General features: G+C 44.7%; 1 protein-coding gene across 1 annotated transcript in view; it reads right to left on the bottom strand.

The window, feature by feature from the left end:
• Positions 1-15,453, bottom strand: part of RAB39A (RAB39A, member RAS oncogene family) — a 29,448-nt gene extending 13,995 nt beyond the window's left edge. The window contains exon 1 of the mRNA XM_011237172.3: positions 15,087-15,453. Coding sequence (XP_011235474.2) covers positions 15,087-15,313 — 227 coding nt within the window. The 5' untranslated portion in view covers positions 15,314-15,453. The remainder of the gene's footprint in view (positions 1-15,086) is intronic.
• Between the last annotated feature and the right edge of the window lie 2,400 nt (positions 15,454-17,853).

Genomic DNA, 17,853 nt, shown 5'->3' with positions numbered 1-17,853 from the left:
ATTCAAATTGTACTTAGCAGTGGATTCTGGAAGGGAGAACAGGTCATGTGTGAAAATCGAACAGTTTGTTCGGAAATCAATGGGAACTGTTTCTAGCTTTGCTAATTGTCTGCAAGGTGATAATGAAAGGATGCTTATTTTCTACTCCGTATGTTACCAGAAAATGTATAAAAAACTTCAGCAGGCACTCCAATGCTTTCTGGCATCCTTCTGCCAAATAAAAATACGACAATGACCATCTTCTCATGATTATTTTATGTTCCATATAACACAGTGCATTACGTGATCTAACAATTAAAGAATAGTTTTTCTTGGGTTTTAAGTCTCCCACCATTTTTGTAACTTAAGTCTGTTTCCACACGACTTTCTCTGTGCTGCTCCATTTCACGTGCTTTTGTGTACCTCTCCACATCGCGGAATTTATACACTGGTGTGTAGCCTTCTCTCCTTTTTTTCTGTCTCTGAAGTTATGCAGCTTTTATTTTCAAGTCATTTGAACAGATTATGCACATGTTCTTTTCCTTCTTTTTCTTTTTTCAAAAAAGATTTTACTTATTTATTTGAGACGGAGAGAGCAAGAGAGAGCACACGTGCAGATGGTGGGGGATGAGCAAAGGGAGAGGGAGAGAAGCAGACTCCCCAGTGAGCACAGAGCCTGACTTGGGGCTCGATCCCATGACCTTGAGATCATGACCTGAGCCGGAACCAAGAGTTGGACGCTCAACTGACTGAGCCACCCAGGCACCCCTGAGTTTGTGCTTTTATCAAAGTGACATGCGCACTTACCGCACATCCTTACTTTCCCCCACTCCCCAACTGCCAGTATCATTACGTCATAATTTTAGACAGATCATTTCTTGGCATCTGGGTTATTCTGATCATGGACATTCTTTTCATTGCTAAGCCCTGAAGTAAACTGTGACTTCTTCTCCTTTCCTGCACAATCTTTTCTAAGGTTAATAATTATCTTGTGTATTCGTAAAGATGGGCCAGGCTTGCTGTAGTGACAGACCCCCCAGCTGTGGATGGGAGGAATGATAAAGAATCTGGGCTGATTTTTATTTTTTTTAAAGATTTTATTTATTTATTCGACAGAGATAGAGACAGCCAGCGAGAGAGGGAACACAAGCAGGGGGAGTGGGAGAGGAAGAAGCAGACTCATAGTGGAGGAGCCTGATGTGGGGCTCGATCCCAGAACGCCGGGATCACGCCCTGAGCCGAAGGCAGACGCTTAACCGCTGTGCCACCCAGGCGCCCCTGGGCTGATTTTTAAAACCAGCATGTTCTACTTCTGCTCAAATCCACTGGCCACAATTAGTCACGTGATTCTGTCTCTGTCAGAGGAAGGGGAATACATGCCTCCCACGTGTCCTGAAGTAAAGAAGCACCTGATAGGAGTGAGCACGAAAGTCTCCACCACATCTTTTTCTTTGTGCTAAGCTCAATAATCCCATTTCAGACACTCTGCCAATTGTGTCCTTCCAAGGAGCTCTCATTAGCCTTTCTGTCTTTCCCGCTGTCCTGAGCAGGTCTCTGCCCCGGCCCTCTGCCCCGCTACTGAAAGCAGAGGGGCCACGCTGCAGTCTCCCCTCACCACCTTCCTGGACACGACCTCTGCCTGTCTTCAGAGGGAGCTTCCTGTTCCTTGTATCCGTGTTCTGCACTCCTGGTTTCCTCCCTCACGTGTGTGTGCTGAGCACACATGCTTAAGCAGCTTCCTTACAAAGACACAGGGGGTGAGATTTCGAAATCTTGCACATATGATTTATTCTGCTCTCCCGGGTGAATGACAGTCGAGTCAGACATAGAATTCTCCCAGAATTTCGCAGTCTCTCCATTGCCTTCTGCTTCTACTGTTGTTTTCAGGAAGTCTGAAACCATCATGATTCCTGATTTGTTTCCTCCCCTCTGAACATCTGTCTGTAGGAACTTCTCTGTGGTGTGAGTGTTCTAGAATTTCATGACGATGTCCCTTCATCTAATGTGTTAGGCCCTTCCCATCTGAAAATGAAGTCTTGGAAGATTTTCTTGAATTGCTTCAGTGAGGATTTCTCCCCTGTTTTTTCTGTTCTCTCTGGAACACCTGTTACTTATGTATCGAAACTTTCTGGACTATTTTCTAATTTTTAATAAAATCTTTTCCTCTCTATTTTCTTTCTATTTTTGAGTGCTTTTTTTTCTACTGTGTTTCTAAAAGCTCTTTTGTTCTCAAAATATTCCTCTAAAAAAACAGTATCCTGTTCTTCTTTTGATTGTAATATTTTCCCATTATCTCTATGAGGAAATTAAAGAGAGTTTTATTTTGTTAACATTCCCTTCCCCCTTATTAAATTTGTTTCTCTGGTTGCTTTGGTCTCTGTTTGTTTTGGTCTCTAGGTTTTATATTACAGATTTCCTAATATTTCTTTCTTTTTTTTTTTTTAAGATTTTATTTATTTGAGAGAGAGCATGAGTGGGGCAGGGCAGAGGGAGAGGGAGCAGACTCCCTGCTGAGCAGGGAGCCGACTTGGGGACAGGGGGCTCGATCCCAGGACCCTGAAATCATGACCTGAGCTGAAGGCAGACACTAAATCAACTGAGCCACCCAGGCGCCCCCCTAATATTTCTTGCAATCTTGCATTGAGACCAAAAATCCCCACTGCCAAAAAATCAGTCTGGATCACTTAGTTGCAGGAACTCTCATGTTGGTATCTTAAGTTTCTCCTTTTGGGCTGGTCAGATTCTTCAGAAATGCTTTCACCAATGTTTGAAGGGGGGTGCGGGCCTGCCGGCCAGCACCCTAGAAACTGAGCAGGGGAGGGGGGGAGAGAACCAGACTGTATTAGTATCCAACATGCATGCATTTGCTTAATGCCCTTACTTTTAATAAGCCAGCCCAACTAGTTCTTCCAAATGAAGGCTTTAATTCTTTTCCAAGAATAAATTCCCAGTTTTGGCAATGTGGGGGGAGAGGAAGTTACCTGGTGTGAGCAAAGGTGGTGGGGATGTGAGAATCCAAACTTTCTTAACCAGACTGACAATCAGTGATCCTTATTTTCGCACTCCTACTTCTGGAAGTATCTGGTGCCAACCATTTCCTGAATCTCTGGGGCATTGATGGTATATACTGGGTTGGCTGTTAGCTTTTTTCCATCAATTGCTTAGAAGCAGTTTTCTTAAATCTGCTTACTCATTGGCCATCCTCCCTTCTGCTTTCCTGCTTCCAAAATTTTGTTGCTATTGTCTCCTTACCTAAGTCTCCTTGTTTGAGGGTTTAGGGTCCCAAAACAAAACTATCCTCACTTTGGTGAGATTTCAGGAAAAAAGGCTAGAATCGATACAGGTGTTCAATCTGCTATTATTACTGGAAGCCACTTCTCTTTCTACTGCAGTTTGTCCTTTTGCCACTTCTCTCTCACACATCCTTCATGTCCCAGCATAAAGGACAAGCGTCTTTGGGATACATCCTCTGACACGAGCCCTCGCCCGAGGCACAGGGGACGATTCCTTCCTTGGTTCTGCCCCTGGAACTTATTCTAGTACTTGCCAGCCCTTAATGCAAGTATTCGATTATTATCTTTCCAGCCACAGTCTGTGCGCAAGACCACTGTCTCCCAGGGTCGATTCTCCCTGCCCTCCTTTAGTGACAGAACTCCCAAGTTTGGGCTGGCACCTAGCAACTCAGAGAGAGCCTGTATCCCCCAGCTCTCCCGCAGTCCTCTGTGGTCATGTCACGAAATCCGGATTAATGGGACATGAGATGTAGTGCGTGCGGGCTGCAATCCGCCTCCTTGGAGAAGCCGTTTGTGGTAGGCTTCCTCCTCCTCTTTCCTGCTCACTGGGAGACGGCAAAGACTGAAGAATCCTGGAAGCTGGTCCTGAGGCAGAGCCACCCTGGAAGCCCGGAACCGTTCACTCTCTATCACGGGAGGAGCAACAAAGTCCTGCAGTATTTACAGAGCCGTATTTGGGCAGCCTCTCAGTTACAGCAGCATAGTCTGCACCCAGTAGAGGGACAGCATGGACCTTGAAAGTGAGATCTTACTTATTTTTTTAAAAAAATCTATTTATTCATTTTAGAGAGAGAGAGAGAGAACAAGTGGGAAGGGCAGAAAGAGAGGGAGAGAATCTCAAGCAGACTGCCCCCTGAGCACAGAGCCCTATGCAGGACTCGCTCCCACGACCCCGAGATCATGACCTGAGCTGGAACCAAGAGTCAGATGTTTAACCGACTGAGCCACCCAGGCACCCCTATATCTTACTTATTTTTATATCTATTACTACATCTAGTGCTTAACATACAGTTAAGCTAAATCAGTGTCTGGATTTCCACAAGTAAATCATCCTGGTTGATTTCAACTTCTCCAGGAAAAAGGGGACAGTGCTTAAGGCTTGGAAAGCTACTCAGCAGCACTTACGACATTTGAGGACACCAGAGCCAGTATTTGCCGGTAGCTTTGGGCAATATCCGACTCCTCTCCTTGTCTAACAAGGTGGGATGCTTCACACAAGTCTGTCCACTGCAGCAGCTGGGCTCACTCCTGCCACTGAGAATAGCAGTGCAGTCATGGAGTACTGCATGGAGGAGGGGGTGCAACCACAGCTGTTTGCTGTCAGTGATCAGTACTGCTACTGTGTGTAATGCTACTTCCACCTTGTTTTCTGAATACGGCAGTAAAATACCGGTTTGGTGGAGCGGGTAACTAACGTGGGTGTATAGAAGACGGGGGAGGTGACTGTGTGCAAACAGAATACTTTTCAGGACAGAAACTGCACGATGTGCCCGTAAAACTCTCTTCGATCACGACAGGACCCCTGGTGCAGCAAAAAGAGCACTGAACACAGAGTTATGAGAACAGGGTCCTTTTAGCAAACCACCGAGTTGCTAAAACCTCTGGGGCAAGTTGAAGCCGTTCTGGACATTAACTGTATTGTTAACAACTGGGACTGCTGTTACTGGATCACCTGTCTCTTCTTTCCTGGTCCCGCGGCTACCGTTATTTATGGACTAAAATGGCCAGCATGTCGACCAGAGTGCGGCTGACCCCTGCAGCATTTTTTTTTTTAAGATTTTATTTATTTATTTGAGAGAGAGAGCGAGCACAAGAAGGGGGAACAGAAGAGGCAGAGGGAGAAGCAGGCTCCCCGCAGAGAGCCTGATGTGGGGCTCAATCCCAGGACCCTGACATCATGACTTGAGCTGAAGGCAGATGCTTCATTGGCTGAGCCCCCCAGGTACCCCTCTGCAGCGTCTTTCTCATGTCTGTCCCCCTCACTTTCTCACTGATTTTCTTTGCTGCCAGTGGTCCTCTGCTATACAACGAGAGTTGTATCTTCCCTTTCACTTGTAATTCTCTTTTCAGAGTGTATTCACCTATTCTATCAAATCGGTCTTAAATTTCACCTCATATCTGCTTCATTAACATTTGCTTTTCCATAGCCTTTCTACAGTAGCCCTTTTATATCTAAAAAATCCAAAATTAAGATGTTTCATCTATTTGCTCCTTCACGTTTCTTCCAGTTTCTCTAGTGACTCTAACTGGGAGGTTCTGTGCTTAAGAAGAGTGCTGAAGATCCTGTGTGATCTCAGTAAAAGTGTGACAAGGGGCTAGAAAATCAACCTCTTAATTTAGACGGATGGGACACAAATTGAGGGACTTTCAAGGGCTACTGGATCTTTTCCTGAAACATCAAGAGTTTTAAAGGGGAAATCTGATTAAATCATACCCAGGAGCACCAGCAAAAGGGACATGGGGAAATCACATGAAAGAAGAAACCCTGAGAGATTCTTAAATATATTCTTAAAATTTAAGGAATTGCCTATACTTTTTTTTTTGAAATATTGTTTCCTAAAGTGCTCTACGTACCTACCTACCTACCAGTTTCTAAAATGCTCTGTGTAAGGACGCCTATTACTATATCCATGTATTAAAAGCTCTGAGAAATCCTGCAATAGCCTAACATTTCCCAAACTATTGGATCCAGGAAAACTCTTCTCAAATTACACCTATTAACATCACTCTGAAAAGCACCCTCGTTGAAGAAAAACAAGAGGCAATGCCTAGAATTTAAGAAATTACAATCTTTGTTCATCATGCCGGGAAGTTCTTAATATCTATCTAACTCCTGTTTGGAGTATTCTTTCTTATCTTTTCTCAGAGAGGGTTCAGTGTGGGACCCACACCATTCTTTTGTATTTCTGAGGCAGGAATCTGTTATTAAGGCTGTCCCTAAGCCTTATCTATGCAAGGCTGTAGCCCACTAAGTCCCACAAAAAGGAAATACATTTAGAAAGACTTAAAAATCAGAAGAAAAACCACTTTTAACATTCTTAGTACAGCAAGAAAATTTAAAAAGAAACTATGACCAATCATACAAAAATGAAGGAAAAAAAAAAACTGGCATAGGGTGCCTGGCTGGCCGTGTCAGAAGAGCATACGACACTTGATCTCAGGGGCTGTGAGTTCGAGCCCCACACTGGGAGTAGAGATTATTAAAAAAATCAAATAAACTTAAAAAAAAAAAAAAGGTATGGGGAAAGATCATATTTTGCCAAGAAAAGTCACTGACGACCTTTTGAGCATGGCTTGACAAAGACCTTTCACACGTGACTTCCAAAGCACTCACCACGTCAGTGAAGTAGAAACAAGCCTAACCTGACTTCAGTATGTTTTGGCACTTTAGTATTTCTGATGGTTTCTATATCCTTGCTATTGATACCAGTCGGTGGTTTTAAAGACTTACTGACACTAATACAGTAAATTTGACTTAGCAAGTTGTTCCTAAACTAAAAATGAGCGGCTACCATAGGAAGGAAAACAGGAAAACTTCACTACATTTCAAGAATGTTTAGGAGAACACTGTTAAGATTTCAAGCCAAACTAAAATAATATACCAGCCAGCCACCAACGTTTACTTAGACATGCTCACATACAGAACTGATCACCTGTATTCTGAAACTCTTTCACGGCCTAAACTAGAAATACCCTTGTATATTTAGAACATATTTTCACCTATGTTTCATGTTTCTCTGCAACTTTTGAAGGTCAGACCAGTACTTTATTACATAGAGTGATTCCTTTCAGGAAACAATGGCTTTTACCCTAATAAGATGCTTCGTGATAAGCCAGGTAGAATGTGTGGGGTTGCAATTTTTATTTATTTTTAATTTTTTAAAGATTTTATTTATTTATTTGAGAGAGTGTGAGAGAGCGAGCACAAGCAGGGGGAGGGGCAAAGGGAGAAGGAGGCTCCCTGCCGAACCCCCCAGCCCCCGACATGGGGCTCAATCCCAGGATCCTGGGATCATGACCTGAGCTGAAGGCAGACGCTGAACTGACTGAGCCACCCAGGCGCCCATGGGGGTAGCAATTTTTAAAGTGAACTTTCTGGAATTATATATTATCAGAATTGATGAAAACTGACTGACATTTAGAGATTTATTAAAATCATAAAGTATAAACTATGCAGGAACTTCGCTTCAGAAAGAATTAAAATATCTTATTAAAGCAATATCTGATGTTCCCTGGTGTGTGTGTACCTCAGGGTCACTTGGGTGGCTCACCTTTTCCATGGCTTGACAGGGCAGACTGGAAGAAAGAAGATTCCCCCTAAGTCAGCCAGGACAAGAATAACCAACATAGTAAATAGTCCTCGGCCATTCCAAGAAGTCCTCTTTAAACTTTTAAGTAACATGGCTATGAAGGGTAAATCAGAAATCTTTATCTGCTAGCCAAACTGACTAACGATGGCTGGAAACTTCCTCTCTCTCTCACAGACTGAGCAAAGCACGTTTCTTCAATTGACAGCTTTACTGTGGTAATCTCTGTACTCACAACATCATCTCTAACTTTTTTTCCTAACCTGGCTCTGAAAGCTGAATGGGGAGCCAGTGTCAGAATAGGCGGTCATCAGTGTAGCAAAACGAGAGGGCATTCCAGCCCCACCAGCCACACTGTCTAGAACTCTGCCACAGGAGAGGCGTCAAGATGAAGCGGCATTCCCTCGCCAAGCGGCCATCCTCTTTTAGAATCTAAATACTCCTGGCAAGACCCTTATTAAGCTGTTTTCAACCATTAATAGTTGTGTGTCTGTCTCTGAAGCAGAGATGGACTATTTAGGGATGTGAGGGAAAAACGGAAGAGAATAGGTCAAGGTCTCGGTGGCCAAAACACAGAAGGAAAGAAAACTGGGAAAGCCCCAAAGAGTCGCCAAAAATGAGTCCTGTCTACTTTGTAATTTGGCCCGGGGCCCTGAGACATTTGGGAATATTTAGTTTACTTCAGGAGGTATAATACCTTCCTATATCAACAAGGCATTGAGGTTGTGGCCAAATCAATTGAATTATGGAAAAAAAAGAAATTAAGAAAGACAATTATATATTTTTCAAATTACAGTTTCTTGACTATGCTGACGACACAGTCACTCAAAATGGGCTGAATGCCCCGAGGGGACAAGGACAATAATCTTTACAGGATAAAAATATGTCTGGCTACACGTGTCATCTCTTCACATCCTGCTACACTTGGGAGAAATGATGCTGGCTCATTTTTACATACCATGTTACCCTGAAACACCACAAAATAGATTCTCTGGGGAATGACTGCTCACTTCCTTCTGTGAATTTCTCTTTTCCAAAAAGTAGACCCTTACAGATAGATTTGGGTTGTATGACCCATAAATACATACCTCATGTATTTGTATCTGTATTACATGTATAATATACATATTATATGCATATTATATGTATATATATATCTGATATATATGTATTTCTATCTGTACTATATGTGTAGGTATCTTACAATTTGACTGTGGGGAAGCTGATTCACTGGTAGTCAATGAGTAGCAGATGAAATTGTCAAGTAGCCCAGGAGACTATTTTCCTCCCAGAATCTGAGTAAGAGGCTGAGACACTGAGACAACTGGGAGCTGATGGTGTTGGAGAAGAACCAGGGGGCAAACCCACAGACTCTCACTGTTGGAGTTCCCATACTTGACACCTGCATGTTCCACAAGCTTCTGTCATTCATGAGATCTGGATCCTTTATCATTTATCCCCTCTTACCTAAACTAATTTGGCTAGATTTCTGTTATTTACAACACAAATAATTTTTTTAAAGATTTTATTTAGTTATTTGAGAGAGTGTGTGTGCAGAAGCAGGGGGAGGGGCAGAGGGAGGAGGCTCCCCACTGAGCAGGGCTCCTGATGTGGGGCTCGATCCCAGGACCCTGAAATCATGACCTGAGCCAAAGGCAGGCACTTCACCAACTGAGCAATCCAGGGGCCCCTTACAACACAAATAACTTTAAACAAGACATTATTTTATCTGATGACTCAACACAAACAGAGCATCGCTTTTACTATTTCTAAAAACCTGGACCAACAGGAGACTACAATGATTATGGCACTTAATTATGGACAATTTCCCCTCTGTGATGTATGCAGTTATGAACCCACCGATCCAGAATCAGAAAATCTTTTTCTACTGAAGACTATGAACTGCAGTCAAGAGGGCAGGAATAAAAAACAAAACAAAACAATTCAGTTTAGGCATTTAAAACATTCTCTTAAGGGGCACCTGGGGTGGCTCAGTCAGTTAAGCATCTGAGTTGGTTTTGCCTCAGATCATGATCTCATGGTTCATGGGATCAAGCCCCGTATGGGCTCCTCGCTCAGCAGGGAGTCTGCTTGAGGATTCCCTCTCTCCATCTCCCTCTGCCCCTCCTCCCACTCATGCTCTCTCTCTCTCAAATAAATAAATAGATAAATCTTTAAAATAAATAAATAAAAAGTTCTCTTAAGCAGAAACAGAAAATGTTCATCTTACTTGCTTTTAAAATTAAAAACAAAGAACATAAGTTAAGCCACTTTTATTTTTTTTATCTTTTTAAAATTAAAATTCAATTAGTTAACATATAATGTATTATTGGTTTCAGAGGCAAATTGAGCCGCTTTTAAACATTAACTTCATATGAATGTTTTGAAGGGGCAAGAGGAAGCAGAGACAGGAAGGGAGCCAGGGGACAGAGGAAATGGAATGAGAGAGTAAGAGACACACTGAGATGAGAAGGAAGGAGAGAAAAAGATGGAGGGTGGGAGGAAACGGAGGAGGGACAGACAGAAGAGAGGGGTAACAGAAAAATAAAAATAAAAATAAGCCGCGGAAGGAGAGGCAGGACACAAGAGGAAGAGAAAGAGTCACAGTAGAAGAGGAGCTAAAAAGAGATGACGAGGCAGGCAGAGGGCTAGAGAGAGGCCCAGAACGTTTAGTGTGTTAGGTAGAGGTTACTGTCAGACGCTGGGGGCCAGTGGAGGGCAGGCTGTCCCCTAGAGAGCACTGACCACCTAGCACCCTTTGTAAAGGAACTTTAGAAGCTCCTCCATTGCTCTGCACCTCAGGATTCTGCTCCGAGGATGCGACCACAGCCACTCACCAGTGGAGCTTCTCTTGGGTTATACTCCTTCCAACATGAGTTAGCACAGATGTCTACATTTTAAAAATAAAATTTGAGACACGATGGTTTAATCAAAGTTAAACGGGCTTCCTTGCTGCAAGACTTCTGAGAGCCTTTGATACCAACTTGTAAGAGAGTGGAATATACATGGAATATAGGGATTCCCAAATTTACCTGGTCACAGAATTCATTTTTAAAAAGAATCACAAGGGATAACTGTTCTGCAGGACACACTGTGAGAAGCACTGTACCCGGAGGATCCTATTCTCTTTATAGCTGAGCTTTATAATCACTTGCTCTAACTGTAACACCCCAAAGATCAGACAACAAGAAATAAAAGGCAAAATCTGGTTTAAAGCCTTGAAGTTTCCTATTCCTACAGCCAACATTGCTATTTCTTTTCTTTTTTTTTTAAAGATTTATTTATTTATTTATTTATTTATTTATTTATTTATTTGACAGAGATAGAGACAGCCAGTGAGAGAGGGAACACAAGCAGGGGGAGTGGGAGAGGAAGAAGCAGGCTCATAGCGGAGGAGCCTGATGTGGGGCTCGATCCCATAACGCCAGGATCACACCCTGAGCCGAAGGCAGACGCTTAACCGCTGTGCCACCCAGGCGCCCCAACATTGCTATTTCTTTTTCTCGTTTTATCATCATATTGCTCTAAGCGCTTTCCATGGGAAGTTCAAAATTTATATTCTTCTATTTGATGCTCTCCATACTCTAGCACCTTCTAATATTTATCCTTATTTATGCTGTGCTATATGATATTCTTGCTTCCTTTCCGGCTAAACTTTGTCCACGTGATAATTAAATTTTGGAAGTGTGTGTGGGGGACACCTGGGTGGCTCAGTTGGTTAAGCATCTGCCTTCAGCTCAGCTCATGATCCCAGAGCTCTGAGACTGAGTCCCACATATGGCTCCCTACTCACCGGGGAGTCTGCTTCTCCCTCTGCCTCTGGCTCCTCCCCCCACTCGAGCTCGTGCTCTCTCAAATAAATAAATAAATAAATAAATAAATAAATAAATAAAATCTTTAAAAAAAACATTGAAAGTGGTGTTTTTTAGTTTCCCTGCAAAGCCCACAATGCCAGATCCACCTTTCCTTCTTCATGGGCACATGGTAGCCCAGCCTAACTGTGGTCTTGTAACTAATTTCTTCTCAGCGAACTTATTGCTGAAGTGATCTGTTCCGCAGTGGTTTCACTTGCTTGAAAGGAGCATTGTTGGGATGCCTGGGTGGCCCAGTCAGTGGAGCGAGCAACTCTTGATCTTGGGGTTGTGAATTCAAGCCCCATATTAGGCATGGGGACTACTTAAAAAAAAAAAAAAAAAAAAAGGAACATTGCTTGATTTAGAGCTATTCTTCTTCCTTCCCCTGTGCAGGAACACAGTGTTCACGAAGATGATGATAATATCTTAGGGTTGGCAGAAAATTAAAAAGGACGGTACTTGAATGATGGCTCAGAGCAGAGTCCCTCCACCAACACGGACCAATTACCTTGAGACTATCACACATAGAGAAATAAATTTTCATCTTTAACGAAGGGACTGTAATTTTGACTCTCTTTAAGACAGTAATTTGACATCCTCATTAACACAGAGTGTTAATAAAAACATTACAATTTAAGGTATGCTCACATATACATTATTTTTGTAAGCATTTTTCACTTTGATTTTGTTCCTTCTCACTTTTTGCAGGTAATTATTGTCTTCTAGCATGTGTTAATCTGAACATTGAAAATTAATGCTTTATGTGTCAATTATATCTCAAGCTGGGGGGGAGGGAGAAAACAAAAAACTAAGGCTAAGTATGGTCATAATTACCAGCTAATTATTTTGTTCTTTTTTTTTTTTTTTTTAAAGATTTTATTTATTTATTCGACAGAGAGAGAGACAGCCAGCGAGAGAGGGAACACAAGCAGGGGGAGTGGGAGAGGAAGAAACAGGCTCCTAGCAGAGGAGCCTGATGTGGGGCTCGATCCCATAACGCCGGGATCACGCCCTGAGCCGAAGGCAGACGCTTAACCGCTGTGCCACCCAGGCGCCCCTAATTATTTTGTTCTGTTTTCTTAATGCTTTCAAGCTACACCCTGAGTTATCTAAAGTAGATTCCTTTTTGTTAATTTATATCCAATCAATAATAAACCTTGAGGGGCGCCTGGGTGGCACAGCGGTTAAGCCTCTGCCTTCGGCTCAGGGCGTGATCCCGGCGTTATGGGATCGAGCCCCACATCAGGCTCTTCCTGTATGAGCCTGCTTCTTCCTCTCCCACTCCCCCTGCTTGTGTTCCCTCTCTCGCTGGCTGTCTCTATCTCTGTTGAATAAAGAAATTAAAAAATCTTTAAAAAAAAATAATAATAATAAACCTTGAAATATAAAATTTCCCATGAATTCCTAATGATATGATATGGCTAATATCGTCATGAACTACAGTACCTTTCTATGAAATAAAATGTGTAAGGATATCTACTACTCAAAATGCATCTATTTTCTTAGATAAAGATACAGAATGATTTAACAATGATTGTTTCAAATGCAATTTTATGGAGAAACATTTTGCTAAACAGAAGAGCAAGTATTTGGAGGTAACTACTGAAATATGTATGTATTTATGAATATATCTTTGGTAAAGAGCCAGACAAAATAAAGCATGACTCATTGTCAGTAAACATTCCCTAAATGTCCTTGTATTATTATGGGAGAGGTACTGTCTGGTTTTAATAATGTATATACAACGAATTACTATTTACATGTGCTTAAAGGCATTAAAAAACAATGATCTATTCAGCAGAAAGGACTTTAAAATCCAACAAATTAATTATCCTTAACTTTCTTGTCAATAAGTTGAGGGGCTACTTGTTAGGAAATAATTAAATACAATAAGATTTTACTACTTATGTTTCTTGTAGTTGCAACTCATTAGTTTTTAGAAGTTCAAGGCATAAAGAATATGTTTTTATTATATTCATTTCAGAGGGTAGAGCAAAAGGTATTAATAAATGCTTTTTTGGAGGGGACCACAAAATATCTAAAGTTTCATCTCTGATTGAGATGACAAGGGAAGGAATTTGCAATCAATCTGACAATGGTAAAACTGGAAGGAATCTTAAGAGATCATAATGACCCCATTTTACAGATGAGGAATCATACGTTTGAAACCCTGTTTTAACTAAAAGAGGCTTCTTGAAAAGAAAAAAACAAATTCTTCATGGAATTCTAAGCCTTGTACAATTCAAAGCGTTAAGAGGAAGTTTTAACATCTCTCTGAAGGGCTGTCCTTATCATCTTTCCACTTCATACACGGGAGAAAACTAAGGTATGAGCAAACTAAGCAGTTTCCTTATCATCTGTCTGAATCCGCGTGTAGCTGGGAATGGAAGCCAGAACTTTCAAAGTTGGAGCATCCTCACTCACAGGGGGAGGCTGGCTCATTGGGAAGGGATGCTGGCTGGGGCTGGTGAGGGGAAGCCATGTTTGGGAAGTCCCCTCACGGACTACTGCATTTCTCAAGCGAACACTTGAAGATTGCAAAATGCTTGCTGAAGTGAGTTTCAGGTGACAATGCAATCTTAAAACAACAACAACCACCCAAAACATTACAGTGTATCAGATTTCCTACCTTCCTCTAAAAAAAGTGTCCTCAAATCCTAGAACTTTAAAATATGCTTTATTAGCTGTTGGGTCTTAAACACCCATGGAAATGCGTACGAATTACTTAGTTTGTATTTGCGTAACATGAGTTGTCTTTGCAAAATCCTTCCTTCAGGGTCTCAGGGAACATTTAGAAAGAGACTTCATTGGGATCCCTCCTTCTCTATTCAGAACGCATTTTCTTATATATTAGCACCCTGGAACGTTAAGCACCCATTACAAATACCATAAAGGAAAAGTTCGTGACAAAATCTCAGTGAACCACCAAGGATGACAAACTTCTAAAGACAACTCAGCCCTTACTAAGCAAAACAAGGAGCCTCCGCGCTGTGCCTGTGTCCCCGATGTCCTGATGTTCCATCCAGCTGCTACCTGAGACACATTCCCACGGGTCACATGGCCCAGCATTTCTGATGACCACATTCGGGGCTGTGAGGCGTTCCAACCATTACCGCATCCCCCTCCCTCTCTGAACCGTGCCCAATGAGCTCATGCAGCAGGCTGGGCTGGAGCAGCGCTCGCCGTCAAGCCGGAGGGATCAATCATCACCAACGTGGGAACCCCACTTTGTAGTTCTCCCGGGCGGCACGGAGCGGGGTGCAGAAGGGGCGCTCGGAGGAGGGTGGCCGGGTCAGGGTGTGCGCAGCAAGGGGCGCCGAGTTTGGGGAGCAGGCAGCAGGGCGAGGGGTACCGAAGAGATGGGGATCCCAGCACCCGCAGGGGCAGAGAGCGCGGGGCCGGAGGGGGTCCGCGGGGAGGGGGGCCGGTTGAGGCGGGAAAGGAAAGGCGCAGGAAATGGGCGCCAAAGAAAGAAGTGAGAAATTGCGGAGGAGGAAGTCGTCCCTGGAAGAGGAGGGGCAAAGGGGAAGCGAGGATGGAGTGTTTGCACTTTCGAGAGGGAAGGGCCGGAGCCTCCTCCGAGCCGGGCGGGGGCGGCCGACCGCGGGGGAAGCGGCGGTCCCTGGGGTGCCCCGGGGTCCCGGCGGCCCTACCTGAAGCGCTCCTGCCCCGCCGTGTCCCACAGCTGCAGCTTGATCCGCTTGCCCGGCTCGATCTCCAGCAGGCGGGAGAAGAAGTCCACGCCGACCGTGGGGTCGCAGGCGGGGGAGCGCAGCCCGGGGAAGCGGCCCTGGGTGAAGCGGTGCAGGAGGCACGACTTGCCCACCGTGGAGTCCCCGATTACGATGAGGCGGAACTGGTAGATCCAAATGGTCTCCATCGCTCACGTGCCCCTGCGGCTCGGGGCCCGCCCCCCCCGTCCTGCCGCCGCGGGGCAAGTTTGGCGGCGGGAACTGTCCCTTCAGCCCCTCCCGGGCGTCCGCCCGCCGGCTTCCAGCATATTCCTGCGACTGCGGCCGCCGCCTGGTCCCCGCCCTCTCTGGAGGGAGGGGCGGGACCCGGCCAGGCCGGGGGCGGGGCCTCGGGCCAGTGGGCGGGGCGGGGGCCGCAGCTCGGGTGGGGGTGGGGGGGACCGCCCGGGCTGGCTGCGCGCGACTTCCGCCCCCGCCCTCGGTAAATCTCTCTCCCCCAACGCTCACTGGGCGCCGCCGGGTAGGTGGGTGTGGTGAGGTGACGTGACGGCTGCGGCAGCCAATGAAAATGAACCAAGGCCTCCACCGCCAGGGTCAGCCAATGAAAAGTGAGAATCGTTTTCTTGAGGGCGAGAGGGCGGGCTTGTCGGAGTAGGGGTGGGCTTCTGCAAGTCAAGGAGGCGGGCACGGGAGTCAGTGGTGTTGAGACTCCCTCTGCGGACGGTAGCGGCCCTGGGAGCTCTGCCCCTTCCCAGTCTGCTGCAGGTTCCAGCTGACGACGTCCTGCTATGTGGCCTTGCTCCGCGCCGCATCCGACGCGCTCAAGGTGAAGGAGCGAAGAACAGAATCGAGATAAATTTGCAGAGCAAGTTCTGGATGCTTCTAGCAAGCGCTTTGGCCATTGCTCCTGCCACCGGGTATCCTCCTCGCTGCTTTCAGTGCCACAGAAGAGGGAGAAGAATGCCTGAGATCCCGCCATCCTCTGGGGGCCTTCCAGCCCGGAGGAGAGGAGGGGGAAAAAAGTGCAATGTTGAGATGCTCAAGAAAGCTCCTATTCTTCTGGGTCTGCGTTCTGTAAATCGGAAAAAATCCTAAAGGGGTCTCCACCTCCCCGAGTCAGGTCGGGGAGCCAAATATAAATAAAGCACACCTGGATTCTGATGCGGTCTTAATGCTTTTTTTTTAAATTTTATTTATTTATTTGACAGAGAGCCTGCGAGAGAGGGAACACAGCAGGGGTAGTGGGAGAGGAAGCAGGCTCCCAGCGGAGGAGCCTGATGTGGGACTCGATCCCACGACGCCGGGATCACGCCCTGAGCCAAAGGCAGACGCTTAAGGACTGCGCTACCCGTGTGCCCCGCGGTTTTAGTGCTTCTTAATGCCTATCTTAAAATTGGGGAGTAGTGAATTCAAGGTCTAGCTTTTAAAACTTCCAACAGTTTTAAAGTGTTTTTTTGCCAAAATAAGAGTTTTTGACAATCCCACTTTTTTCACGCCCGCATGCAAACCTATTGTTATTCATCCTTAACTTCCTTTCTTGTTTTGGAGACAAAGTTATCGCTTTCAATATCGCATTTAATTCCCTGTCACACAAAGGATTTTGGACTTTTTTCCAATAGTTGATCTTTTTGTCATGCCATTTATAGCTCTGATCTCCTCTCCGATCGTTTGGGCTCAGTCTACAAACATGCTCAAGTAGACACAATCCTAAAGCCAGACAAAGCCTCTCCACCTTATGGTTCTTCAGATTTTTGCTCCATTATTCTCCTTTTCAAACATGAGGAAGGAGGGGGCGCCTGGGTGGTTCAGTTATTAAGCGTCTGCCTTCGACTCAGGGCGTGATCCCAGGGTCCTGGGATTGAGCCCCGCCTCGGGCTCCCTGCTCTGCTGGGAGCCTGCTTCTTCCTCTCCCACTTCCCCTGCTTGTATTCCCTCTCGCTGACTGTCTCTCTGTCAAATAAATAAATAAAATCTTAAAAAAAAATGAGTAAAGAACCATCTGTAGTCGTTTCCCACCAACCCAATTAGTCTTCCACAGCCTTCTCCGTACCTAATGAAATTGCTTTAAAAAAAAAAAAAGATTTTATTTTTAAGTAATCTCTACATCCAACCTGAGGCTTGAACTCACAGCCTGGAGATCAAGAGTCCCTCGCTCCACTGACTAAGCCAGCCAGGTGCCCCTCTGAAACTGCTTTTGAGAGGTCGTCAGGAATTTTATATCAAATCCCTCCTAACCCCCCATCTATCTTAAGTTGTCATTCTTCTTCACCTCCCTGTGGCTTTTGTTGATTATAATCTTTTGTTAAAAGCTGACTGGGGGGACAACTGGGTGGCCCAGTTGATGAAGCTCAGGTCATGATCCCAGGGTCTTGGGATTGAGTCCTGCATCGGGCTCCTTGCTCATCAGGAAGCCTGTTTCTCCTCCTGCCTGACACTCCCCCCGCTTGTGCTCTCTCTCTTTCTCTGACAAATAAATAAAATCTAAAATTAAAAACAATAAAAAATTTTTTAAAAAAGCTGATTGGGTGACCCAGCTCCTACCTATAGTCCTCTTCTAGTCTTCTAGGTAAGGATGGCAAGGTGACAGAGTTCTGACCAATAAGACTTAAGTAGGGCTTTTGGTAAAGCTTTTGCTTTTCTGGTAAGGGTCCAGCAGCCATACTGCCCTTCACTCTTTCTCTTGTGCTTTTCCTTCCTGTCTGGAAGGTTTAACAACCATCTTGTGACT

Source organism: Ailuropoda melanoleuca, chromosome 8 (genome assembly GCF_002007445.2).
Source record: "Ailuropoda melanoleuca isolate Jingjing chromosome 8, ASM200744v2, whole genome shotgun sequence".
In the NCBI taxonomy this organism is placed as follows: domain Eukaryota; kingdom Metazoa; phylum Chordata; class Mammalia; order Carnivora; family Ursidae; genus Ailuropoda; species Ailuropoda melanoleuca.
This window is presented reverse-complemented; position numbering and strand designations above follow the sequence as displayed.